The sequence below is a fragment of the Lissotriton vulgaris genome, chromosome 6 (genome assembly GCF_964263255.1).
Source record: "Lissotriton vulgaris chromosome 6, aLisVul1.2, whole genome shotgun sequence".
Classification (NCBI taxonomy): domain Eukaryota; kingdom Metazoa; phylum Chordata; class Amphibia; order Caudata; family Salamandridae; genus Lissotriton; species Lissotriton vulgaris.
This window is the reverse complement of record NC_141694.1, coordinates 499,537,264-499,564,422: the sequence shown is the minus strand read 5'-3', so window position 1 is coordinate 499,564,422 and position 27,159 is coordinate 499,537,264. Positions and strand designations below refer to the sequence as shown.

Below are 27,159 nucleotides of genomic sequence, written 5' to 3'. Positions count from 1 at the left end.
ACCTCTAGTTCTCTTATCCGAGCCTGTCATCTGTAGTCCGTCTACCTCAGCGCCGGGAAACCCTCGTTGGATGTAGCTGTGCGCTTTATAAACTCCTAAATAAATAAATAACTGTCCAAAGACATCAATCTTCAGCTATCCATAGACATCAAGAACTACTTCTAACTTGGAGTTTCAGACCTTCCTAATCAGCGAATGTACCAGCCTCAACAAAAACTTTGTAACAGTGTGAAGAGTCTTGATTTAACACCCACTATGTCACTCTGGCCTACTCCTGACCTCTTCACCTTTCTCACTATTCTGCAAGCTATATAATCAGCCTCTCCATTGGATCCTCTACCAACATCCAACCTTTGTCTTTTGGATCCAGTACCATTACATATGATGGTTGATTTCCTGAACACCTCATGACGTGAAGGCCTCGTCCCTCGAAGTTGGAAGCACACGCTGGTGATTCCACTCTTAAAAAAAAAAGAATCTGGAGCCCTCAATCTGGTTGAACTTCAGACCAATCTCTCGTCTACCGGTGCTTTCCAAAATTTTGGAGAAGCATCTTAATGCTCATCTCACATCCTACATGGAGGCCCAAGAAGTTTTTCATACTTCACAGTCAGGGTTCATGGCAAGACACACTATGGTATCCACCCTCCTTGGAGTCACCGAACATCTTAGACGGCCCCTGGATGAGGACAGTACTGCTGCACTTATCTTAGTGCAGCATTTGATCCTGTGTCACACTCCATCTTGCTTTAACGCCTATCTTCTTTGGGCCTGGAGGGAAACGTCCTTGCCTGGCTAACTTCATTTCTTAAGGACCGTACATTTCACCTCTGCTCAGCCACTGCCAGATTTGAAATTCAAGCTTTAGCTTCTGGGGTACCCTCAAGGCACTGTGCTAAGCCCTCTCATGTTTAATATTTATCTCAGGCCTTTGGCAAACATAGGTAGAAAGTTGTGGTCTGACTATTTTTTCATACGCAGATGACCCACAAATTATATTATCTTTGTCATCTACCCAGGATCATGGGCCCTCAGACCTTAATGTGGGCTTGAGTTGAGTGGCCACCAGGATGAGTGCTAACTCTCTTAGGCTTCATGGTGATAAGATGGAGATCATGATCCTGGGTAAACATGCCCAGCTTTGGGGCCCTCAACACTGGCCCCACTCATTGGGACCTATTCCGACTCATTCTTCCAAGGCTAAGATACTTTGTTTTGTTCTTGATGAGAAACTAACAATGAAACCTCCGGTTACTGCCACCTGTTTCATGGTGTAGAAATTGGAGAGAAAGATCATCTGGATGATCCCCCAATCCGTTATGAAGACCATGAATCCAGGCCTTTTTTATATCCATGCCTCAGTTTCACACCTCCTTTGTGAACTGCATGGGCTGACATTCCCTAAGTGAACCCAATTTAAGGCTCTTTGCTACATGTTTAAGGCAAAATCCAGAACAGGGCCATATTACATCCAAGATCTGGTGACAACTTACATCCCATCTTGTCCCCTGATATCCTCCAACCTGGTTCTCTGCATGGTACCGAGATTCCATTGGGTCTTAATGGAAGGATGTTTTTTTGCAGTGCTTGGTCCAAAACTGTTGAATTCCCTTCCTAAATATCTCTACTTGCTTTCCGCAAAGGTTTGAAGACATGACTATTCTAATTAGATAGTTCTTCTGTTTCATCATGCTAAGTGCCGGAAATCCTTTAGGGGTAGCTGTGCACTTTACAAAACTACAAACTGATGGTGATTGGAGTGTGACTTCTCTCCTCATAGGGCTTCAGAGAACAGTAGTTTTCATGATAACTTTGAGTAAGACATAGGATCCTCATCAAGGCAGTTCAGAGGGGGCAATATAGCCTTTCAACCGTGGGCCCTACCTGAGCAGATAAACAGCCTGAGCACGGTGTGAGCAGTATTTTCAGAGGAGCAAACCTATATGAGGAAAGAACTGTGGGCTATGAGTTATGGTATTTATGCTAAATGTGCCCCCACAGTCATTGCCTCCCCTAACTTTCTACTTGCAATCACTAATTTTCTGAAGAAGGTAGCAGGGAGCCGCAACAATATCATGTTTTTCTTATTTAAGTGTGACAGAGGCACCTGGCCATGCATGCAATATGTACAGTCTAAGCTGAAAGCAGTCTCTATCATAAAGGTATTGTGAAAATGTTAAAGTAAAGAGACACTTTAACTGTCATAATGACTGTTACAAGGCCATCTGTGGAAGGTATCCAGTGCACTACTGCTGTTCAACTGTGAATATTAATAGTGAGTTATTGATGATGTAAGCAAATATTGAGTAGCTTGTGTCACACATTGATTATGCACATATACTGGATATTCCCACTAGTCTTTCTACCCCATATGGAAAGTGGACCCTACTGTATAAAAGTGAGTTTGGTCCATCTTGTTTACCCATGCATCCATTCTAACATCGAGACTTGGTATTTACCTTATCGCCCAGTCTCATTCCTCTTTTCGGCTCAGGGATCTGGATTCTTAGCACCAATACTACCTCTCTAAGAATCATTTCACTGCTTGCCGTCAATAGGTTCAGTTTGAACAAATAATTATTTGCACAAGGTGTTGGTAGGTTTAAGCTTGGCAGGAGTACACCTTTCTGCCATGTCCTTAGATCAATAAGGGATCTGTTTTTGGGGAGAGGATGAAGGGCTCCCAAGAGCAAGGATAGGATGATCCTTGTAGGTTTTGATGTGGACCAGTCATAACAACTGGTCAGTAGAGAAGATACTGTGATGGGCTCTTAGGAAGGTATCATGTTAGGAACTGGAACTGAGGGAGGGAATCCTGTGGTGTCAGGCTGCCTTAGTCTCTAGGAACTGGCTATCACAAACACATCCCAAGTGTGTCTCCAAATTTACTTTCTGTGATTTACTTAAGATGCTTACTCCACAGTTGGCCCTTCAGAAAGCTATGACTGCAGAAGATGATAAGGTCATTTAGTTTGCAACTTTGAATGTGCTGCCATAATAAGAGGTAAGGATGTGGGAGCGGCAGAAGGAATGGGTTGAAGCGGAAAGAATAAGAGAGAGCGAGAGGAGAGGAAAATTGCAAAGGACAGATAAGAGAAAGAAAGGAGTGAGGATTACAGAGAAAGAATAGTTTTAGAGGAAAAGAAATTTAGGATGGCAGTAGAGACAGCTACTTATGTAAAATGTAATTCCCCTTCAACCCTCCAGGACTTCCTATGAAAGTTGCAAAAGAGCTTGTGCACATGTAAGCTATGATATTTTGGAATAAATTCCACCCTTCCAGACAGCTTGTAGGGCACAGACTTTGAATGATATGTCTAAGACAGCTGCTTTAATGAGTCACTTGTCAATGGAAGATACAGCTGTCATTGGGAGAATGCCTATGGCTGATCAAATGAATTTGAAGGGATTGAAGGACACTTTGATAAGATGGGTTCAGCTGAAGCCAGGTCAATGAAGAAAGTGGATGGCGCTCCATATGAAAATTGGATTCCTCATGTGTCATGTGATTGGAATAAGTGGCTGAAAGGAATGAAAGTAAAGGATTTTCTCACTCTTAACCAATTGATGGTAAGAGAGTGCTGCAGAGATGAGTGCTCTGTCCCACTGCATCAATAACTGTTTGACTTGACAGAATAGGATTCAGAGAAGCTTGAAGTGTTGGCTGGAAAGTGGTTCTGCAGAATCTTAACTGTGGGTGAGGACCTGAGAAGGTCTTTCACTACGCTTTATTGTTCACCATTTTAAGGTGGATACACCTATGCATGGACTTATATGTCTACACACCTCAAATGAGGGGGTTGAGCCTTCTATGGCTGAATTTACTAGTGTAATGGAACTACTAGTACCTTTTCGCCTGTTGGTAAGGATCTCAGTCACTGGGGTGGAGACCTCCCTATGGTTGAACACTGGTAAATGTAATAACGTTTTTCATTGAAAGAAATAAAGATACTTTAAGGTATAATATCAATGAAAAATAATTTAAAATAGTTATTATTAATCTGTAACTAATAACATGAATTACCTCACATTAGCTCATCAACTTATATGATTATTAAATAATAAAATAATGTAATATACTAATTTAAATTATACATCTGAATTGGTAAACACAAATTTTAAAACATCCACCCTCACTGACATTTTTTATTAAAAGTTGAATTCATTTTGATCAAATGTATTAATCTTATAAAAAAAACAAAAAATATTCATCCCACTGTGTAACATTGAATGTCACTTTTTAAAATCATAACCACCTTGTTTGCCACTTGCTTGAAATTCTATGTACACTTCAGTGTTCTTATCTCACATATGACGGTCAACTCTTTGGTACCCTCCTCTCCTGTCTGGTTTCCAGGTTCATGTGAAAGTTGCTTCTACCTTCAATAGCTTTCTGGTGTTGTTCCTTATGACACACCACACGGGTGGATTTAGCTAGCATATTTGTAAGCTGCTATATAATTCTGCTATATAATTCCATAGTATTTGCTTCAGATTATTGGTAACCTCGTTATGTATCTCTAGAGGGACAGTTAGTTGGGTAATAGGTTATGCGTGTTCATTTCACAGAAAGCTTGTTGTGTTATCCAGTAAATGTGCTAGCAGCTTCTGCAGTTCCCAAATAAATCCAAATGTGAAAGGTCAGCATATATTGTCCCATACTTCAAGTGCCTACTTGAAATGTGAAACTAATATTAATTTGTTTAATAATAGCTACAGTGGTTATTTTAATTTCTTGCCTTGGTTCATTAGGAGTGTGCTGCAGCAGTGCCAGTGATTGGTCAAGTGTGGTGCTTGACTTACTCTGTGACTGAGCTGGAGTACATTTAAGCCCATTTTGACACTTTTAGAGCTTTACCAAACTTCGAAGTGTATTTAAGGCAGTACAAAAGGTAATAGAACACTGTACAGGGTCAAAGACAAGCATAACGTTACTGAGTGACAGGAGAGTTAGCTCAGTTGTGGACCGTCAATGTATTGTGATGATGTGTTCTTTAAAGCAATGAGTCTTCAGCTGTTTGTTAAATTGGAGTAGCTTTGGGCAGTCCTGATGGATACAGTGATGTTGTTCCAGATCATGGGTGCAGAAAAGGGCTACTGTCTTGTTTTTCTTTTTTACACTTTTTAGCCTGCAATCTGATGATGTTCTGGAAGCAGATGTGCTGTGAGCCACCAGAGATTGTGAACCTGTCTGCAAGATAAGCAGAGCGCTAGTGATGATAGCTTTGTAAATGATGCAGCTGGTTTTGAAAATGGTGTGGGTCGGCAAAGGGAGACAATGAATTTCCATCAGGTTTGGGGTGATGTGATCATATTTCTTCATAGTCTTGGATTAGACTTGTTACAGTGTGTAGCATGCACTAAAGCAGTGCTAGTATGGAGTCTGGGAGGTCATAGATCAGTGTGTTACCATGATCCACGTGCAAGAATAGGAGGGTTTAAACACCAGTTCTAAAGTTGCTCTCTGGAAGGCCCTCAGTGGTACATGCCCCTTTTCTCTTTACCCAAGTACTTTTTCAGAACATCTGATCACAGCCAAGGAAGAAGTTTCAAACATAATTATCCTCATGTTTTGGCTACTACTGCATGGAAAAAGCATTGCCACTACATGCTGTGAGAGCTATCACCTTTTACAAAGACCAAATAAGTTCCTGGGCACTGACACTGTGATCAACTCCCCGGTCTGTGAATTGTGTTTTAACATGGGACCCCAACTTTCACAGTCCAGAAGTGAAGAGACATCACCTGAAATTTAAATATCTTCCTACAAGAGCTATGGGCCTGCCTGTGTCCTGGAAGCCTGCCTGACCTGCTGAGAAGCCCTACTAGACTTACTGTCCAAAGAAGGAGATGCGCAACTGCCGAGCCCAAAAGAGATGCTGCCCAGAAGAACAGACTGTTTGCGGAGGATTAATCAGATAAAGCCATACTATCCCCTATACTGCCGCCACTACACTTAGAGCCTGATTATATGTTTGGTAGTCTTTCTGCGGGCCGTCATGCCAGCGTCCCACAGGAAGACCTCAACACTCAGTCAGACTGCCCGCCGAGTTTAATCCTGGCGGGCAGTGTGTGCTGCTGCAGTCCCATGGCAGTTCCTTGCTAAGGCTCAAAGGAGATCCATAGGAAGGAAGTGCCATATGATTGCAGAAGCACATTGCTGTATGGGAAGAAATGCACCCTATCGTGCATTTCTATCCCTCCAGGAACTGGGGGTGCAGAAATACAGGGGGCACAACATGACCCCGCCTGCAAGCACGGCCAAGCACAGAGGCAACATGGGTCCCTTTAAGACCCCCCTAGGCCTCTCTCCATCACCCTTTCCATGGCAGGGTCACCGCCATAGATAGGGTTGTGGTGAGGCAACTCATAATATGCTTGGCAGTGTCAAGGTGGCACCACTAGTGTCAGACCGCTGAGCCACCACCGCGGGATCTGAGTTCCCCATCAGTTGCAGCGGTCTAGTGGCGGTCCAACCGCCAAATCTGTAATACGGCAGGTGGACAGCCTGTCTAGCGGTCCATGGACCGCTACCACGACTATAGCAGTCTGATGGACCGCCCTACTCATAATGAGGCTTTTAGGGCCAGATGTACGACCGATAAAAATGGTGGTGTGCAAATTGCGTCAAATTGCACTCGCAATTTGCAAGTCGCAAAACGATACCTACGAACCAAAGTGGTCTCATGATTGTGAGTTGCTAATGACTCACATCGCTATCTTGCTCCGCAGCTATTTTAAGTTGGTAAGCGCTTGCAAATAGCGTTGTCGTTTGAAAAGGTTATTTTGCATGCGCAAATAGCGAGAGCGCCAGAAACAAGCCCATTTTGCGCACACGAATGCAAAAAAAACCATTTGAAAACACTTCCTGGTAGAGCTGAAGGACCCCAAAACAGGAAGTGGTGTCCTAGGAGATTCCTGAGCAGATTAATCAGCACTTGGTTTGGTGCAGCAGCATAGTTCAACACTGCAGGTAGGCTCTCTGAAAAACCACGAGCAGCAAGGCCGGTGACAAGTGTGGAAAGGAGTGGCTGAGGAAACTCAAATTCTCTGAAAAGGAGCTAGAAATCCTAATATAGGACTGCTGCAATAATCATGAGGAGCTGTTTTGGAGGGCATTGCACAGTGTCCATGAGGCCGACAAACTTAAGATCTGGAGAGGAATGCAGCAGCGCATTAATGCCCTGAAGGTGGCACACAGGTCTCTGGACGATATCAAGAAAATATGGTTTGATCTGCACTCCAGGGCCAAAGAGGGTGGCAGCATGTCTGTGAGAGGGGCAAGGGGCAAGTGGAGGGCTATCTACCGCATCGGAACCATCTTCAGCAAAGGCCATGGTGGAAAGTACACTGGAAAGGGTGGCTGTTGTCGGATTTGGGGCCCTTAACACACCACAGCTACCACCAAACCCTGGTAAGTGTGAATTGTGTAAGAAATGTTTAATTCCCCACTAAATCGCGTTCTGGGCATGCATACTAATCATCCACATCCAAAATTCCTCGGCCGCACAAAATAAACCCAAAGGGTGCATTATGGGAAACATAGTCAGTGACTTATACAGTGTAGTAACGGAATGACATGAGCTGATAAACATTGCAACATGACTGTGGTAGTAATTCACATTAAATTATTTTTTTTTCTTACATCTTTGCCACATAGATACACCACTGGGAGGAGAGCATAGTGCAGATGACACCGAGGGAAGCCCGGATCAGGTCCAGATGGAGGAAGGGCAGGATGGGGAGCATCAAGTGGACCAAGTCCAAGAAACACTGCTGCATCGACCTCATCAGAGGCTACAGCCAGTGTGACACGTTGAATCACGGCAGACAGCAGCATCAAGACCCACTCCTGTCACCAGGGTCTGTCTAATGCGTCTAACCCAGCAGTCTGTACGCCGTATGCAAGCCAATCTGCACACTCATCCCCCTTCTGGATCACCCAATCAGGTTTTGTTTGGAGGCGTGCAACAGGCGATACTCAGGATCCAGTGCCTGCAGCAACAACAACAGAGGCCGATAAACATTAAGCTTACCCAGTGATTCAGGAACATCACACAAAAGATCACTGATAACCAGTGCGGGTTGGAAGCTAAATTTGATGCCCTAACAGGTGCCATTGGAATTCTGTGCAAATAATTGGCTGAGGAGAGGGGGCAGCACAGACGCAATAAGTGCAGCAGGGGACACAAGAGGGACGCTTTGAACAGGTCAGTTGGGAGGCTACCTTATGCAACTACCCAATACACGAAGCGCACCCTATGTCTCCAGATGGAGATGGGCCACTACAGTGGTGATGTGGCATGTTGCCTGCAACAAATTACTGCAGCAGTGGCAACACTGCAGATTAATATGTTTGCCAGTGGTGGTGCTATAGAGGGCGCTGACAGTGAGGTTTCCAGCTGCAGTAGCATCTCTGCTGCGGAAACACCAACTATGCATATGAGCTGTAGCCGCCAGACTGAGGTTTCAAGTGGCAGCTCTAACCAGGCTGGACGGAGGCAGGAAGTGAATTGTGTAGTTCCTGCACAGTCATTGCCCCACATCTTATTCAAAATCAGTGGTGATGTAAACACAATACAGTTTCACATTAATGTTAGCAGGCTTTTCGTGATGGACAGGTTGCCCTGATTTTGTTTGTGCAAGCTTGCACAATAAAGCACAAATTCAAGGTTGAATTCACAATTTGTACTGTCTTATGCAGAGGGTAGTTTGTCATTACTTTGGACGTACCTTTAAAAATAATGGTTTGCTATCTGGTCCCTGCGCCTTCTCCCTTCTTCTACAGACCTACCATCCCACTGCTGTCGGGCAGGTGGTCCGGGGTCCCCATCCTCCGATTCTGAATGAGTCACATCCATGGGCAATCCACCCCTGCAGGCTATGCTGTGGAGCATGGCACATGTTGCCACTATTTTGCAGACTGTCTCGGGTGCATACTGCAGGGATCCGCCACTCTTGAGGAGGCACCTGAAGCGTGGTTTTAGGATGCCAATTGTGGGCTCGATCACGGCCCTGGTGCGCCGATGTACCCTGTCCTACCGCCTTTCATGTGCATTGTAGAGAGACAGGTACGGTGTGAGGATCCATGGCCACAGGTGAGACAACATGCAGACAGACATTACAGTGCAAATACATATCACTGTGGACACGTAAATTCAGTACCTAGTAAGTATCCTCCATGAAAGTCACCTCTTTCTAATTTTGGGTATATGCCACTGTGTCTGAAGATGTATGGCTCATGGGTGCTTCCAGGATATTTGGTAACATTTGTGATGATGTTGTTTGCATCACAGACAACTTGGATGTTGAGGGAATGTGTGCTTTTCCTGTTATGGAATATGTATTCTATGCCGGTTGGGTGGACATATGGCCACTTGGGCCCCTTCTATGCACCCTATGACCAGTGGAAACCTTGCTATTCTGTAAAATTGCAGTTATGTATTTTCAAGGTCCTCATCGTCCCTGGGCAGGTAGATGTGCTGATGGATGTGGTGAGGCATGGCATCTAGGAAATTGCTAAAGAAATGCAAAAGCACCCTCTGCGTCACACCTCTCGCCACTGCAATGACATCTTGGTAGCTACCAGTGGCCATTAGGTGCAGGGAGCACAAAACCTGCATGTGTGTAGGGATTGCATTCCTACACAGGGTTCTGCTTTCCAATTGTGGCTTCAAGGTGTCTATAAGGTCTTGGATGACAGTGCTACTCAGCCTGCACTGGTCATAGATCTCTTCCTCTGTCTACTCGAACAATGTTAGCCTGACTATGAATATCCTCTCCTGTCTCCACCTACTCTGCTGAGCAGCCAGTATCTGCATCTTTCCTGCTATCACGTACAGGGCAGCCATTGTGGAAAGATTTCTGATGCATTCTGGGTGTGTCTTTATAGGTTGGGACTGGTTACCACCTGGTTCTGGTTAGTGCTAAACTGCATGCGCAACGGGGCCTTTTTGCACATTTTCGCTAATTGCGAATGGTTTGTACATTAGAATTAGCGACTCGCAAATTGTGAGTCGGTATTTTGTAAATGCAAAAAAAGGTTGCATTTATTGCGAGTCGGCTTTCACTCGCATTGCAAAGTTATGTTTTGCGAATGGCTTTCGTACATTGCGCACAACCAATTTTGCATACACAAATCAGTTTGCCGCCGATATTGCACTCACAAAATGGTCATACATCTGGGCCTTAATCCTATTCACTATGCGCCTGATTCACAAAGGGGCCTCCGCACTTATGGCGAAGGCCCCAGCAGTCGTGGGGGATTCTCTGCACCCTGGGCGCGTTCTCCGCAATGAGAGTTCTCATTCCAGAGATTGTGCCCTAAGTGCGGAGACTCCCCCATGACTGTGGGGCCTTTGCCATAAGTGCGGAGGCCCTTTGTTAATCAGGCCCAATGGATGGTCAACATCGGACGTGCTTTGTTGGAACAATATCAATAAAAGTGCCTCTGTTCATTTGTTTATCCATAGTGAAAAGGTTTAGTATCAAACCTGCATCTCCACTTTCAGCTTTTTATATTATGCATTTTTTAATTGTTTTTTTTCTGTATTCCAATGTATCTTTCACATGGAATGCTATTCACATTGCATTGATATGTAGCTGTATGTAAAGAAGTTATATTTGACAACTGTGGTAATTTAGGATCTGTTACCTATGCAATCGTGCGGAGAGTTTTGGCACAGCTGACATCAATGACTGTGTGCTTAGTTAAAAAATCTAATTTTAATAATAAAATGTTTTGCAACTGAGAAGTCTTAGTCTACACAAGAAGCCCCAACGTGTTCTAATTTCCATGTTACTCAGAAGAACAAACATCTATAATGGTCCCAAGGCATATTGCTACCTGCCATAGACATAACGAAAAATATAATTTTTAACCCCAGTATAGCAAAGCGACTTCTGATTTCTAAATTCTAATGGTTTTGTGCTCTTAATTTTCAATTTCTGTTGTTCAAGTGGCCGAGCCCCTATTTTTTTTTATAGTGTGCACTATTATAAAGAACATCACATAAGTATTGTCCATTTCCAAAACCAAGTCTTGTAAGAAGGGCAGGGGCCAACAAATCATTTGTATATTTATTATCTTGTAGCTGGCCCTTTTGAAAAGGGCAAAACAGGGACTGTGCCTTCAATGCTATCTAAATCACTATAGACAATAGAAAGCGCCAGGACGCCCCTTTGCTGGGGCAGCTGTGCGCGGTAAAAATAAAAATAACATAACATAACAAAGGAAATAGTATTTTGCAACACAATCGACTTTCTAAAAATAAAATTATTTTCATTTTTACAGATGTTCCTTATGTTATGGGTCGCATGGTTGATTTTCCATTGACTTCAGAGAGGGCCACACCATTTGAAAACAGTGTTGATGAAATGCCTCTTACAAGAGAATTTCCGGATACCAGTAACCCAGCTATTCGTGTATTCTTTCCTGAAACTTGGATATGGATGGATAGGAAAACTGGGTAAATTTATATTTTTATCACTTACTTTCATCTATTTATATACATTAGCATTATTTTAAACAACAGCTATATTCGACATTGGTTAGTGACTATCTGCTTTGCCCATATTTCCCAGAGTCCTATACTTTCTGTCAAGATTTGTTGTGCAATATTGTTAGCATAATTATTTTCAAATGCTATAGAAAATTCATCACTCACTTTCATGAGCACTTTCCTGTAACTTGGATTTTACTTGGTTATGGTCCGCTAAATGGCTTCTTCTCACTGGTCTGCACAGAGACTTAGTTCAATAAATATTCAGCTCCAAATGTAACCAGTCAAATTTCCCCGAACTTCTATCCTACATTATGACAAAAAAATTGAGACCAAGGTAGAGGAGGTAAGATTGCTGCAGTCTTTTTTGATTCATGTCCCGCTCAAGAAGACTCATAGCTCATCCAATGACTTTCTAATATTTCCGATCCAAGCAGGTCATGAGTTAAAGCACTTACCTTGTGCTTGTCACCATCTACTTCCCATTACTTCAAAAAAGGAGCTTAGAGGAAAAAGGAATACAGGAAATCCCCCACTCAAAAATTTGCATCAACACAAAAAAACCTTCTTCCTGTACCCCAAATATACATCACATTAATATCCTCCTCAGGATTTGTGGAAGGAAAAAAGGACCAGTTACACAATCTAGTTCCTATGGGGTGTATGATTCCTAAAGCTAGGCAACTTCAGTAGGGTGCTGTGCTATTGCAGGGGAATAGGAGGCTCCTCATGTAAGCAACCATGACAGCCTAACTGAAATGCTTATCTCAATCTGCTTTGCCTTCATCATCATCATTTTAAAAAAATCAAAGATCAAATTCCAAACAACAATCTTTCACCCTGTGCTGATTATTATGTCAGCCCCTTATAAGAAACAAGATGGATATGAGCCCACACACACAGTTCACTTGACCACACAGTAAAAATGCATACAGGGGACTGTTAAACCCTTTTAATATTCCAGTCCCTGGTACATGTCTAAAACCCAGATTGCATGTACTGACCAATTGTTAAGTGTAGCCAATCATCCCACACAAGAAGTGTCTAGCTTTATTTCACTTACTTCTCCTTGGCCTTGTTCAACACACCATCTCAGGCTGTGCCCTAATTCTGAATGACTTGAACATTGGGCAAATTATTTATTTATTTTATTTATTTTAGCTGTTTTATAACGCGCTCTGTTACTACCAGAGTATCCTGGCGCGGAAGGAGAAAACAAGCAGGTGGCCAAGGAGAAGCAGAAAAAAAAATCTAGTTAGCAGATCTAAAAAGATGAGTTTTCAGTGCCTTCTTAAAAGGTACACAATTCTGGATTGATCTTGCAAACAATGGCAGAGTGTTCTAAGCAGAAGCCGCAAGGACAGCAATCGACTGGCCTTCAAGGCGCACTCGCCGAAAGCGAGGTACGCTCAACAAATTACGATCCGCAGAACGTAGAGATCGAGTGGGGGTATAGCGGCTAAATCTTTTCTTCAGATAGGAAGGCCCAAGGTCATTGACTGCTTTAAATGCTAGTGTCAGGATTTTAAAAGTAATCCTTTGTGATACTGGCAGCCAATGTAGTTCTTTCAGATGAATTCGTACACTCTCTCTACTGGGCACATTACAGAGAAGTCTCGCCGTCGCATTTTGAATGATCTGTAATCTGGCGACTAGAAAAGCTGGGGTTCCGCTGAAAAGAGAGTTGGCATAATCGAGCCGTGATAGTATTAAGGCCCTCGCGATCGATTCTCTTGCCGAAGAAGGGAGATATGGAAAGAACTTTCTCATAGCCTTAAGAGACCCGAAGCACACCCCTGTAAGTTTCTTTATGTGTGCCTCGAACCTCAGATCCTCCCCAAACCAAACTCCCAAATTTTTTGCAGGTATGGTAAGTGAACTTGGCTGGGGAAAATCCGAAGGCCACAGGAGTTCTCTAAAATTAGGGGGATATTGGCGATACAATAGAATTTCTGTTTTATCTTCGTTACATTTCAGCTGTGCCGCTGCTAACCAGCTGAAAACCGAAGAAAGACAGTAACGGATAACCTCAGTGCCTAGTTCTGTCCCAGGCCATGTAAATAATAGTTGTGTATCATCTGCGTACGCTATAATTTTGGCCCCCATTTGTTCATCCATCACTATAAGCGGGGTAAGGTAAACATTAAAAAGCAGGGGGCTCAATGTAGACCCCTGAGGTACCCCGTTAGTAAAAGGCTTAGCCGAGGAAGAAAAAGGCGGGATCCAAACCTGCTGGGACCTGTCGGACAGAAAATATTTCGCCCATTCCAGTGCTGAACCCACCACACCTATCTCAGCCAATCGAGTCAGAAGGAGAGAGTGCGGGACAGTGTCAAACGCGGCAGAGAGGTCCAATAAAATTAGAGCCGCTCTGCCGCCACTGTCCAAACACTCCCTAACAGCCTCTGTGATCTCCACCAGAGCTGACTCCGTGCTATGTGCTGCACGAAAACCGGACTGAGCAGGGTGGAGAGCCTCAGAAGATTCAACAAAGGCATTCAACTGACGAAAAGCAAGTTTCTCTCCAATTTTCGCCATGGCTGGAAGTAGGGAAATAGGTCTATAATTGCCCGGCACAGCAGGATCAGCTCCAGTCTTCTTTAACAAAGGAAGAAGCTTTGCCTGTTTCCATTCCTCGGGAACCTTAGATGTCTTAAAGGAAAGACCCATTATTTGCAAGACCTCCCTTGCCACTGATTCTGCCACTAAAGCCAACACCCGAGCCGGGCAAATATCGCCAGGGGCACCAGATCTCAAAGACTTAATCGCTACCAAAGTGTCCTCCACTGAGGGGTGGGTAAATGTCTCCATCGTATAGGAGGGAGACGCTCTAGATCTGACATTGTCAAAAATCCTACTCCCACCAATTACACCTGTAATACCTACAATCAAAACATTAAAAAAGACATGGGTACCCTGGGCTTTACCAATTGGTCAAGAAACACTTAAAATGAGGAGTCCTTAGTCTAGACCTGTGCCTCAGCTTAGTAGGTTCTAACAGCTACCCTGGGGGGCTTACTAGCAAATCAACTTCTACAGTGACAGCCAGCATGATAGTCATTCTAAGCTTACTAATTGTGAGTACTCTTTGTGGGCATTAATTGACACCACACAACCTAAACATGCGCTCCAAGACTGCATTACACCATCTACATCTGCAAAAAGGGTTTCTAACATTGCCTACTGCTCGCACAAAATCTCTCAAATCCTTGCCATGGTCTTGTCCTGACCCAAATTTGGCAACCACTTATACATGGACCTCCTTAATGTCTTTCTCTCTCTAAACTGTAAAATGTGCTGCCCACCTGTTATTTGGTTTGAAACAGCAAGAGCCCCCTCAAGAGATATTGTCAGGATCCAGACTTGTCCTTTCCCTATGATGTAGCTCCCTCCTTTGCATGCTCTCTCTCCACATTGTCCCTATAGAAATATAATTGCCATTGTGTACAGAACAATGTCAAGGTAGATTTCAGCAGTCTTGTGCATCGCAATGAGAAACTTTCTAGTTTACTTTGGGTGGGGCTTTGTGTTCATTGTCTAGTCTTAAAATGATGTGAGACAACTCTCTATATTGTCAAGATCATAATATTCTCTTTAGTTCCCATCACTAATAAATAATATGGGTGCAGGCTCTAGGAGGCCAAATGATTTGTTCCATTTTTTGAGAAGCATTCCAAGTGTTATGAATGTTTTGTGGCAGACATTAGTTTCTAAGGAAAAGTCAACTGAGAATGAGATCTTGTGGCTCTTATGCTTCTATGGAAAATGCGTTTAGCTGACTGCATGATGATACTCACCTGATGGTGACTGAGCAGTTATGCAATTGCAGACCTAGGTACATTGCTCTTTTGAGGTCCTGGAGCGAATTGTGTGGACCATTTGGAATTCAAGAGGAAGGGGCATTGCAAGTTCTAGAATTGTTGGTATAAATGCAGTTAGGAATGCCTCTAGGTCTTTACCTTCCTCCTTTTCAGGTGCCCCAAATATGTGTATATTGTCCCTACTCTTCCTATTCCCAAAGTCTCATACTTTGATATGCAAACTCCATAGGTGTATTTAGCATTTTATCTTCAATTGCATCTAGCCTTTTTTCAGTTGTTTCCAGCCTTGACTCGAATGAGGCAAGTTCATAGTATATGGTTTTGATTTCACAATTCAATTACCAATGCAATCAGTCATGGTGTCAGGAATTCACAAGTCTTTCACAACTTGTAATGGTAATTAAGGGGGGCTTAAAGATTTAGGCTTCAGAGGTTTGTCTAAAAGGAGTGATCTGCTGCATTGCTCATTTAGATGTGAGTAATCTCTTACACAGCTGTGCTTCACCTGTGAATCTGGTCTCCATATTATGAATTCAAGAATATGTTTTTTAGCATTGGCATCAGGGAGAATACATCATTTTACTCACTCCATTCTGCTACTAACAAAGTTTTCAGTTGTTTTCGAGCGTATAGAAGAAAATACTTCCTCCTCGACCTGTCCGCTGCGTTTGACACGGTCGATCATACCATCCTTCTTGACTGTGTCAGCGCAGCGGGCATTCGGGGGCCCGCTCTCTCCTGGATCACTTCCTTTCTTACGGGACGCTCACAAGCTGTTCACCTCCCTGGTTTCTCTGCCCCTCCCCTTCCGGTGTCCTGTGGGGTTCCCAAGGGTTCCTCCCTTTCCCCTCTTCTTTTTAATCTTTACATTCGTCCCCTTATTGTCTCTCTTCTCGATCAGGGGGTCTCTGTGTATAACTACGCAGATGACCTCCAGCTCGTCTTCGATCTTTCCTCTTCTTCCCATTCTCTATCTTTTTTTCGCTCTACTCTGGTTTTCATTTCGGGGTGGATGGGCGGCAATCACCTCAAGCTCAATCGAGACAAGACTGAGCTTGTCCTGACCGGCATCTCATCCAGCCCTTGGTCCTCTGCTTTCTGGCCCCCTATTTTTGGTCCCCCTCCTACCCCTGTCCCCTCTGTCAAAACGTTGGGCATTAAGGTCAGCCATGACCTGTCTATGCACGGCCAGGTCAGTTCTGTGGTGTCTTCTTGCTTTCTTTCCCTCCGTCTTATTCGAAAAATCTTTTGTTTCTTTTCCCTTGATTCTCTTAAAATTATTATTTCGGCCCTCATCACTTCCCGCCTTGATTATGGAAACAGCTTGTTCGTGGGTATCCCTGCCTACAAAACCCGTCGCCTTCAAGCAATCCAAAATCAGGCTGCCCGACTTATTTTCCACCTTCCCAAAACTCACCATATCACTCCTGTCCTCAAATCTGGCTACCTGTTTTGCAGCGATCCCTGTTTAAACTAGGTTGCCTAGTCTTCCGGGCTGTTGATCGCTCTGCTCCGGTGTTCATCACTTCCCTGATCTCCTCTCACACCCCTGCCCGTACCCTCCGTTCATCTTCCTCTGCCCTCCTCACTGTTCCCCGCTTCCGTAAATCCCGCACTGGTGGAACCAGATTCTCTGTCCTTGCCCCCCGCTTCTGGAATTCCCTCCCTCTCTCCATGCGCTCTATCCCCATTTTTTCACACTTCCGTAAAGCGCTAAAAACATTCTTGTTTGCCCAGGCCTACCCCGCTTAACTTCCTCGGCCCTGTTTGTTCTGTTCAGTAGATCTCAGCGCCAGGAAGCCGTTTGGCCACCGTGCGCTCTATAAATACCTTATTCATTCATTCATTCATTTCACGATTTTCATTCCTCTTAGCCTATCCTTATTGTGAGCAACATCCATTTCTAATAAAATAATTCCTGAGTCTCATGACCTGGAATATTACATGGATCTCTTGGAGTCCTTCAAAGCTTCATGATGATGAAAGGCATGTTTGCTCCACAGAGAGGTTTGGGCCCTAAAACAACAACATTTCCTGATCAGCCTAATCTTTGTGGGCATGGCAATGAGTCTCAGTTTTCCTTCAGCTGTCCGTAGTGTACTTACTGCTGCAAAAAAGCATGTACTTTATTTAATATGGCCATAACTGCCATTTCAAAGGCCATGATTATGTCGGATATTTGCAGGTCATGAAACACTCCAGAGGGGACATTGAAAATTGTTTTATTAGTTGTGTGGCCAGCACAAGTAATAATTCCTCAATTGTCCTCAGTGGGAACCAAACACCCTATTGTAGCGCTTGACTCTCACAGGGTAGTGATGCGGAGCTATCTACGTCCTACTCAAGGGAGATACTGTTGGCTAGGAATCACCAATAATTACATGCAATAATAACACTCAACTGACTGTCCAGTCAGAACTTTTTCTTTAGAAAAAGTAAAAGTACATTTAGTACACACACAGTACTAAATGCTACCATAGATGACATTGTTTAATCACTGGAGATCCCAATATACCAAGTGAGTTTCAACAGTCATTACCTGTCACAAGATAATACTTTGGTAGGAATCATTGTCATAATTGCAATAATGATGAATTAATAAAACATATGCAGTCATCATAAAAGCCCAATAAAAACCTTTAGCAGGAATAACCTTTGTGTTTGTGCATTTATTCTCTATATACTTTGCAAAAACTGTAATGGTTAAATCAGTCCCTAGAGAGCATTGCAATCGACCAACATAATGGGCAAAAACATTGCAATGAAACCATACAATCAGCCCCTAGAGAGTATGTACTACCATTGGGAAGGGTGATGAATTTTAGGGTCCTCCCCAACTTAAAGTGCGGACCCAGAAGATGACCTGCAAAGCCAGACCACATTGTGCTGAAGTAGTTGGAGGTGGTCTCATCATCCTAGGACCACCGCAGGCTGAATTATGAGCAAACCTGCCTTTTTTAATAAAAGACCCTGCAAAGTAGTATGGGGTGAGTTTCTTAGTGTAGTGAATATTAAAGTAGCATTTTTGCTGCTGTGCTGGGGAGAGCCGCCATGAGGTTTTGCCTTGGTTTTCCTTTGGGAAGGCGGCCATGCGCTGTGCTTCGTCAGGGTTTGATGGGGGTTGGTCCCACTCGGGCACTCCAGATATTACCAAAAATGGGGGACAGTGCAGAGAGCACACCCCCCGGCTGCTCAGACCAGGTTCCCATGCCTGAAGCACTATCATGAGCTGCAGTGAACCTGGAAGCCTTTCCTGGGGTCTACCTTCTCCTGTGGACAGATGTGTACTCTTCTGTCATCATCTCCCACTCCCCTCAGACACAAGGAGGGTGGCCCAAGCGAGGGGTTTCGCGGCACTTCCCCATCCTAGGATGAAGTCATAGGCCCATCCTAGGATGAAGTCATGGGCCCCTCATGCCTTCAGTGGAGGGAAGCACGACGGCGCCCCGCCAATCTTCAGAATCTCAGGGAAGCACAACGGTGCTTCCTTGCACCAGGGAGCGCATGGGAGTCCAGGGGTGGGGTCCTGGCCCCCTTAAGCATAAATCCGCACAGGGGATTCGGGCCACAGGGCAAGTTGGAGACAAAGTGGAGGGGGCTGTATGCATGCACTCTCCTCCAATGTTGCCAAGGCAACATTCTTGCATTGTCCACAGGACACTGGTCCACTCCTGGGGAATCTGATCAAATGGTGGTGGAGCCACACCCGCTCTGTGTGAGGAAAGGGAAAAGGTTGCCAACTTTGAAAGAGCATAACTTGGGTCCAATTGAACCAATTTGTCTGATCCCTGGCTTGTTTACTCCTGGAGGCGAGCTCTATCTACCAGGGGTAGTTGCAATAAACCTTCTCCCCTTCAGAGTTGTGCTGTCTTCCAAAATGCGAGTCCTCCTTGCGCCCTGTGCCAGTTCTCCTTTTGTGGCTTTGTTAGTGGGCCCAGAAAACTACAGGGCTTCACCCAACTATTCCTTAGTGGGATTAAAGGGCCACCCTCACTGGTCCTGGGGTCAACGGGACAGAGTCTCAAGTCCTGAGTGGGGGTGAGGGGTTCCTCCTTCCGGGTCTTCAGGGCAGTCCCAGGATCCAGCATCGAGGCAGGTAGAAAATTTGCAGGCAAGAAAAAGTCTTCCCCCTTGTGCAAGAGGTGCTCCTTTTGTATGGAAGCAGCCTTGGTTCCTGCTGCTGGAGAATATACAATTACTGGGCACAGCAGGGTGACACAAGGCCTGGGCACTGATTCTGAACTGAGCCAGGAATATACAATTCTAAGGTAGTTCCCTCCCTATGCGTGTAATAAATTGTCACTATAGTTGAACAGTGAAGCACACAGACTTTTTCTAATAGTGTACACTCACCTCATGAAACTTATCCCAGGTGAATACCTAACCCTGCACAGTCCCCATTGAGCCAGGCAACCTGTGATTTGTTTCCTGGGTGTGCACAACTGTAGTCTCACATGTACAGCCTGCACACACATGTGCACACGAAATCCAGTGTAAGCAGCCAAGTGCCCTTTACCCTTGATGTATTGCAGTGGCCTTACATTAAAGGGTGGACATTGGTGGTAAACACATGCATTCCGTTTACCAAATGCTACCATGTTTGAGACACTGGTAGTGAGGCGCACCCACAGCATAATGTCCAAAAACTGGGTGATCAGAGAAGCAAGAAATCTGGGTTTACTACTGGGGCAGAACCCAGTGCAACAGGGGACATTTGTCAAAAAATGTCATCCTTTGACGTTACCATAGTCTTCAATTTCTTTAATGGCCTCACCTAATAATGTTAATTTTCTTCTCAATCTACTTTCTGGAAAGCTGTGTTTCCTTTCAATAAGTTTTGAATGTGAGAATTATGGTAAGTAAGAGTTATGGGTATTACAGGTAGGGTTCTCCGTCTATCAGTAGCGTCCTTTAAGAATTCCAGAAAAGTGAAAATAAAGTCTTGGTGAGTCAATTATCAAGTTACCAAGTTGTGTACAGTACATTGTTTCATGGAGTATGAGAGCCGCACAGCAGCTCTTTATAGTTGCTCTTGTCCCAAATGTTTCTTTTAATTAAGAAAATATATTATGTGTTGCCCTCATCTTTCCAAAACCTGTGTGCCAAGTAAGTGATGAAATAGTAAAAAGGCTTGACTTTGAGTTGCTCATTGGCCTGGGAACTCCAAGGCTCCCCCTGCTTTGTTTGTTATGTATATGTTTTAACACAAATTATTAGTAATGTCAGTCCACACATAAATGCATTTTTTCAGAACGAACTTGATGGAGAGGCCTGAGTTTTGAAAGACACACAGACACAGATACTTAAGGAGCTGGGATTCTCATCTGGATTTTTTTCCTTATCAATTCTTCAGAATCCCTGGACAGGTCGACTGGACCTTTTTGTCTGCTAAGAAGTGTAGAGGGGAGGTTTCCAAATTCATAGCAAAAACAGCTTTGTAAATAAGCAATCAAATCCAATTTAAAGAGCCACTGACTACAAACTAAAGTTTAGGAATTTATTACAAAGCCAAAAATAATTGGATATACAAACACCTCAGCAAGAGGTTCAAGAAATAAACTGGCACTAATACAAACATAATCCTCCAAAGGAGTCTCAGACAACTCAGAATAAAAAGCAAAGTCAGTTCAAGAATCATTAGGCATCCAATAACAGTCCCTACTTGAAGTCTGGACTGCATTTACAGAAGGAAAAAGAAAATGGTTAGTCTGTCCCTACACTAACTCTAAGGTGACATTCCTACTTAACAATTCCCTTCAGGCAAGAGTAAAGGTGTCAGCAGTGAAGACTTCCAAAGAAGTACATTTACTTTTCTTAGGTAAGCAGCCTAAACTACTGAGCTCGTTGTGCTATCTAGGATTTCCTACATCCTGCTCTGGCAACCTCCTAACAAAATCTGCTCTCCATCCTCGGGTACTGTCTCTAATACAAAACTCCCAAAATCGAAGGTACCCCTCAAGGCACACCCCTCTGGGCAGGTATCGGTTCTTGGATTTTTCCAGCATGGCATTCTTCCATCCATCTTTTATATATATTTTTAAACAATAATAAATGAATAATATTTTCTTATATATTTTGTCGTTATTAGTTTAGTGCACTGTAGCTTCTGTTATTATCTTTTGTGTTGTTGTACCTGCCATCCTGCAGTGTTTTAGTTGCCTAGGAATTTGTTATATTTGAAATATTCTTCCATCCAGCGTCCGTTGAGGTGTCCTTGGATCCCAGGCACCTTCTCTGCCAAATGTTGCAGATGGACATTCCTATGGCAGTTACTCGTCCGCACTCCTACCGGCCTAACTTCTAAACAATGGATCATTCTACCTAACGAGGTCCGTGTCCTTGCACCTGCAACTGAAATACGTGAGGAGCAATCTTGTGCACATTCATAGTTACAATTCAATATTCTCTGAGAACAGCACCCTTCCCAGCAAGAAATTATTTCACAAGGATAACCAAAGCTAACTAAAGAAATCACATTTAGGCCTCTACTGGCTTCCCTATGTCCTAGGCCTTTACACGTTTAAATGCATTTCTAAATGATTCTACATTATAAGCAATGCTCTGTCCCATTACAAAATAAACATTCATTTCAATTATAAAAGTAGGCTCCTTTCCATGTTAAAGCATCACGTTTTGTCTCCTACACGTGCAACTCTTAATATGGCACGTTTACCAGTCCTACAATACACACGTTTAATAGCATTTTTACGTTATACATAGCATCACACTCCTATTAAGGCTCTCCATTGTGTACCCTTGAGGGATACGACACCATGTTAAGACACGGTTTTCCAGCTTAAAAGCAAAAATAAATTGTCTCTCTTCATGCAGAAGGATCGAGAAGAAAGCCTGACACAGATCAATCATGGTAAACCACTCAGCTTGACACAGAATCTGAAACAGTATCACAGATGGATTCAGTACCACTGGACAAAAGAGAACAACTATATTGCACAAATCCTGCACAATCCTGAACTTCTGACTCGGTTTCTGCAATCCCATAATAGGCAAGTTACATGGACTGCCTATTACTTCCTTCAGAATTCATTGCTTAATCATGGATTCAATCACAGGCTTCATCCCTGCAATTGTTTCTGGAGTCAAATTGTATTGAGGCGTTCTTGGGAATTTAGCATTCTGCTTAACCTGAATCTTAACTAGTTCAACTCCTTTGATCAATCCTATGTCTTCTCCAGTAAAGTCCCACACTTCCTGCAAGACTAAATCTCTTAAGTCAAGTGGAATCTCTTCCACTGTCAAAACAGGATACATCTCTTTACACACATGCTGATTTGCAACCTTAAAGGTAGCATCATCACCATTTGTTTGCAGTTCCACTCCTTTGGGGGTACAATAGATGGTACAATTAAGCTTACACAGGAGATTCCTCCCTAGTAAACAAACAGGATTCAAATCGCACACCACAAACTGATGTCTGTCACGAAACAATCCTATTTTCACAGGAATCGGTTCTGTCAAGGGATTAGTCATCTTCCTATTCGCAACACCTACAACTTCGATTGTCTGTCCCGAGAGGGGTAGGTTGGGGACTACTGCAGATTTCACAGTAGAACAGGTAGCACCAGTATCAACCAGAAAGGTGGTGGGGTGACCATCAACATCCGCTTCCACAAACGGTCCCCTCTTGTCTACCTCCAAGACTGCCCCAAGAGTGCAGTCTTCCTCCCCTCTCAGGCACCATTATGCCAATGGGTCTAAGTAACAATCATCACTCATCAAAAGAGGCATCTGCTGGTAAGTCCGAGTCCCTGACGGGATCCTCGGTGGCTGGGGTACCTGTACTCGCAGAGCCAAAGTCCCCCCCTTTGGCAGTTTTTGGCTTGGACACGGTCATCATCACCTGAGTCACCTGTACCTGCTCTACCTCTTCTCCTGCTGGACCTGATTTGCTGGATTCAAAGAACACTCACGTCTCCAGTGTCCAATCTGATGTCGCTGGTGGCTAGCAGTAGTCCTTTTCAACGTGGCTAGGTCTACTCTTGGCTTGGATTCCTCTACATTTCCCTTTGTCTTGTTCTGATCATTCTGTTTCCTTCCCAGCGTACCTCCTCCCGACTGCACCTGACCTCCTTTGTCAGCCACCTGCATCTGGACCAGCATCGACTTGTCCTTAAGCTTTTTGTTTTTCAAGTCTATTTCATCACTACAATACCTAGCATACCTCAAGATTTCATCCAACGGCTTGTTCTGCCAACAAATTGAATGCTCCGGGATCATAAGACATATATCAGGCTTCAATCCCAAAACAAACTTCGAAACAAACTGTCCCATATCCTTAGGATCTATTACATCCAACCCACTGTACTGCTTACAGACTTGCATAAGTCTTTCGTAATATTCATGCACTGTCTCCTTTGGTTCCTGAACTGTCCGATCTACCTTCACCCACTCAACGTCCTGTGGGGGTACCTTAGCTTTTTGCCATGTGATCACCTGTTCGTACTTTCTCATAACCAAAGGCGATGGCCCGTTTGTGACAACTTCTCGGTCTGGTTCAGCAGTTGGCTATTTAATCGCAACCTTACATGCAAAACAAAAATCTCCCAGAAACACAATGTCAAACAACACCTTAGAGATCTTAACAAACCTCTCAACCTGCTTGTACCGCTCAACTGCGTTCACTCTCAACTTTGGAAAATCGTTCGTGAATGCTGCCAAATCTCCCAGACTCCAAGGCACATATCCTCCATTGGCCACTTCCCGTAAAGGGTATGCCCTAAGCATGGGCGAATTTTGCGAATCTCGCGTTCGCGAATTTTGCGGATGTGCGAACTCGCAATCCGCAAAATCCGCGAATTCTCGCGAATTTGCGGATTTTTTTTTTGTGTGTTTGCGCGGGTTTCTGCCAGTTCGCGAGGGTTTTGTACAATTTCGCAAATTGCGAACTTACCTGTCGGGTCGCAAGTTTCGCGAACTTGTTGTTTCTACGTGTCCAGCCTGTTTGGGACACTCTTCTTCATCACTGCCATTCTCTGTCACCACTGCCACTCTCTGACTACTCATGCCACCCTCTGGCCCACCCATGCCACCCTCTGTTTCATCACAGCACCCTCTGGTTGTCCAGTCAGTGTACATTATTGTGGCAACGCAAGCACACCTTCCCTGCCTCAAGTGACCTGAATTAATTTGGGGCTGATTAATGTGTCACAGAATATTTTTTTAGCTGGCACCTGCTTCCTTAGTGCTTCCTGATTAGTGATCTTTTGCACTTGCTAAGTGCTTTCATTGTTGCAAAATTAGTTACAACACCTGCCCTGCCCCAACTGACAATAATGAATTAGGGGCTGATTAATGGATTTGAACTTCCAGCCTGGCTCCTGCTTGTCTCCCTTAGCTGTAATTCAGGACCTTTGTGGCATATGTGTAACTATTCTGAGGTTCAGAGCAGGGTCACATAATAGTTGCAACTGGCAACTGAACTCTGGAGGGGCCCCTCAGGAAGCACTACAGGAAATGGCTACTAATGATGAGCCTGAACTTTTGAACCTGGTAAGTAGTTTCAGTTTTGCTAAGATCGTATTTCTGCAATTTTGCACTTATTCGCGGGGCGCGAAGTTGTACTGGGAAGCCGCAAACTCACGCGAACAGTGCGAGCAAAATCCGCTGCTCGCGGATTTGCGGATTTTGCGGGAGATTCGCAAATCTCGCGGATTGCGAATTTACCGAAAATCCGCAAAATCCGCGAGCGAAACGGATTTTCCGCCCATGCTTAGTATGCCCCAATTCCTGCCATTCCCCCTCCTGTATTGGGTGTCTCTACCACACTCCTTCTGACACTCTTTTTCTTTGACCACCGTTTTTACCATTTGTCGAGTTTGCTCCAGGCTCTTATTCCTATAATCAGCCCCTTAATGTGGGTCTTTAAGCCAATTACCTTCTTCTCTTTTAGGTCATGATCAGTGTATTGCAACCTATGATATCCCTGCAACATTTTTGTCCTGGACAAGACCACATCATATTTATTTGCCAATTCAGTCAGTTTCTCATGTATCGACCTCGCTTTGTGAGTCACCTCCTTTGCTACAAACAGCAACTCATCTGGCTCAAAGAGTTCCACTCTCTCTAAGGGTAAATTTCCCTCAATTATCTCATCCACTTCTGCTTTTAGTCGCATTACGTCCAGCCTTTTCACTTTCACTGCTGCTGACAGGGTACCTCTACTCGATTCCCTGCAAGCACTGTCCTGTTCTCAGCACCTATTCGCTTCGGGTGTCTCTCTAAAAGCCATGCTGTTCTCTGAACTCCCCGGTGGTTAGTCTGTCCCTACACTAACTCTAAGGTGACATTCCTACTTAACAATTCCCTTCAGGCAAGAGTAAAGGTGTCAGCAGTGAAGACTTCCAAAGAAGTACATTTACTTTTCTTAGGTAAGCAGCCTAAACTACTGAGCTTGTTGTGCTATCTAGGATTTCGTACATCCTGCTCTGGCAACCTCCTAACAAAATCTGCTCTCCATCCTCGGGTACTGTCTCTAATACAAAACTCCCAAAATCGAAGGTACCCCCCAAGGCACACCCCTCTGGGCAGGTATCGGTTCTTGGATTTTTCCAGCATGGCATTCTTCCATCCATCTTTTATATATATATTTTTAAACAATAATAAATGAATAATATTTTCTTATATATTTTGTCGTTATTAGTTTAGTACACTGTAGCTTCTGTTATTATCTTTTGTGTTGTTGTACCTGCCATCCTGCAGGGTTTTAGTTGCCTAGGAATTTGTTATATTTGAAATATTCTTCCATCCAGCGTCCGTTGAGGTGTCCTTGGATCCCAGGCACCTTCTCTGCCAAATGTTGCAGATAGACATTCCTCTGGCGGTTACTCGTCCGCACTCCTACCGGCCTAACTTCTAAACAATGGATCATTCTACCTAACGAGGTCCGTGTCCTTGCACCTGCAACTGAAATACGTGAGGGGCAATCTTGTGCACATTCAAAGTTATAATTCAATATTCTCTGAGAACAGCACCCTTCCCAGCAAGAAATTATTTCACAAGGATAACCAAAGCTAACTAAAGAAATCACATTTAGGCCTCTACTGGCTTCCCTATGTCCTAGGCCTTTACACGTTTAAATGCATTTCTAAATGATTCTACATTATAAGCAATGCTCTGTCCCATTACAAAATAAACATTCATTTCAATTATAAAAGTAGGCTCCTTTCCATGTTAAAGCATCACGTTTTGTCTCCTACACGTGCAACTCTTAATATGGCACGTTTACCAGTCCTACAATACACACGTTTAATAGCATTTTTACGTTATACATAGCATCACACTCCTATTAAGGCTCTCCATTAATCTGCAACGTTATGAATATAACATTACACATTGCACTAATTCCCAACCTACCCACGATTATAATGCACCCCAACAATTTTTAATGTAACATGGCGCTATCTCAGTTCCCCCCTTTGATGATCTGTGTCATCACATAATACACCACCCTTAAGGAAAGAACGGAGTTAAACAGAGCTTGTTGCCACTTTTCCTCTCTTGAGCAACTCCATGTTCTTATGATTGCGATATTGACTGTCCTGCAGTCTCTCCATTCGTCTTTCATGCACTCTCAACGATCTCTCCAGTCTGCTCGAACTGTACCATTTGTAGGCTCTAATCAAACCCCATAATCCAATCACACATGCCACAACTATAATAAGGGGTTTCAACACAAAACCAAGAAAACCCTTTCCAAGGTTTGCAAACCAACTCCCTACTTTGCCAAAGCCTTTGCTAACCTTTTCCCACACAGTTTCCTCAGTCAGATTCTCAATCTCACTATGAATTGCAGTAATGTTGCTTATATATTTCTCCAG

General features: G+C 43.8%; 1 protein-coding gene across 1 annotated transcript in view; it reads left to right on the top strand.

Moving 5' to 3' along the window:
- LOC147707490 (CD109 antigen-like) overlaps positions 1 to 27,159 on the top strand; it is a 911,073-nt gene that overhangs the window by 489,781 nt on the left and 394,133 nt on the right. Inside the window, exon 18 of the mRNA XM_086926507.1 lies at positions 11,294 to 11,468. Coding sequence (XP_086782633.1) covers positions 11,294 to 11,468 — 175 coding nt within the window. The remainder of the gene's footprint in view (positions 1 to 11,293; positions 11,469 to 27,159) is intronic.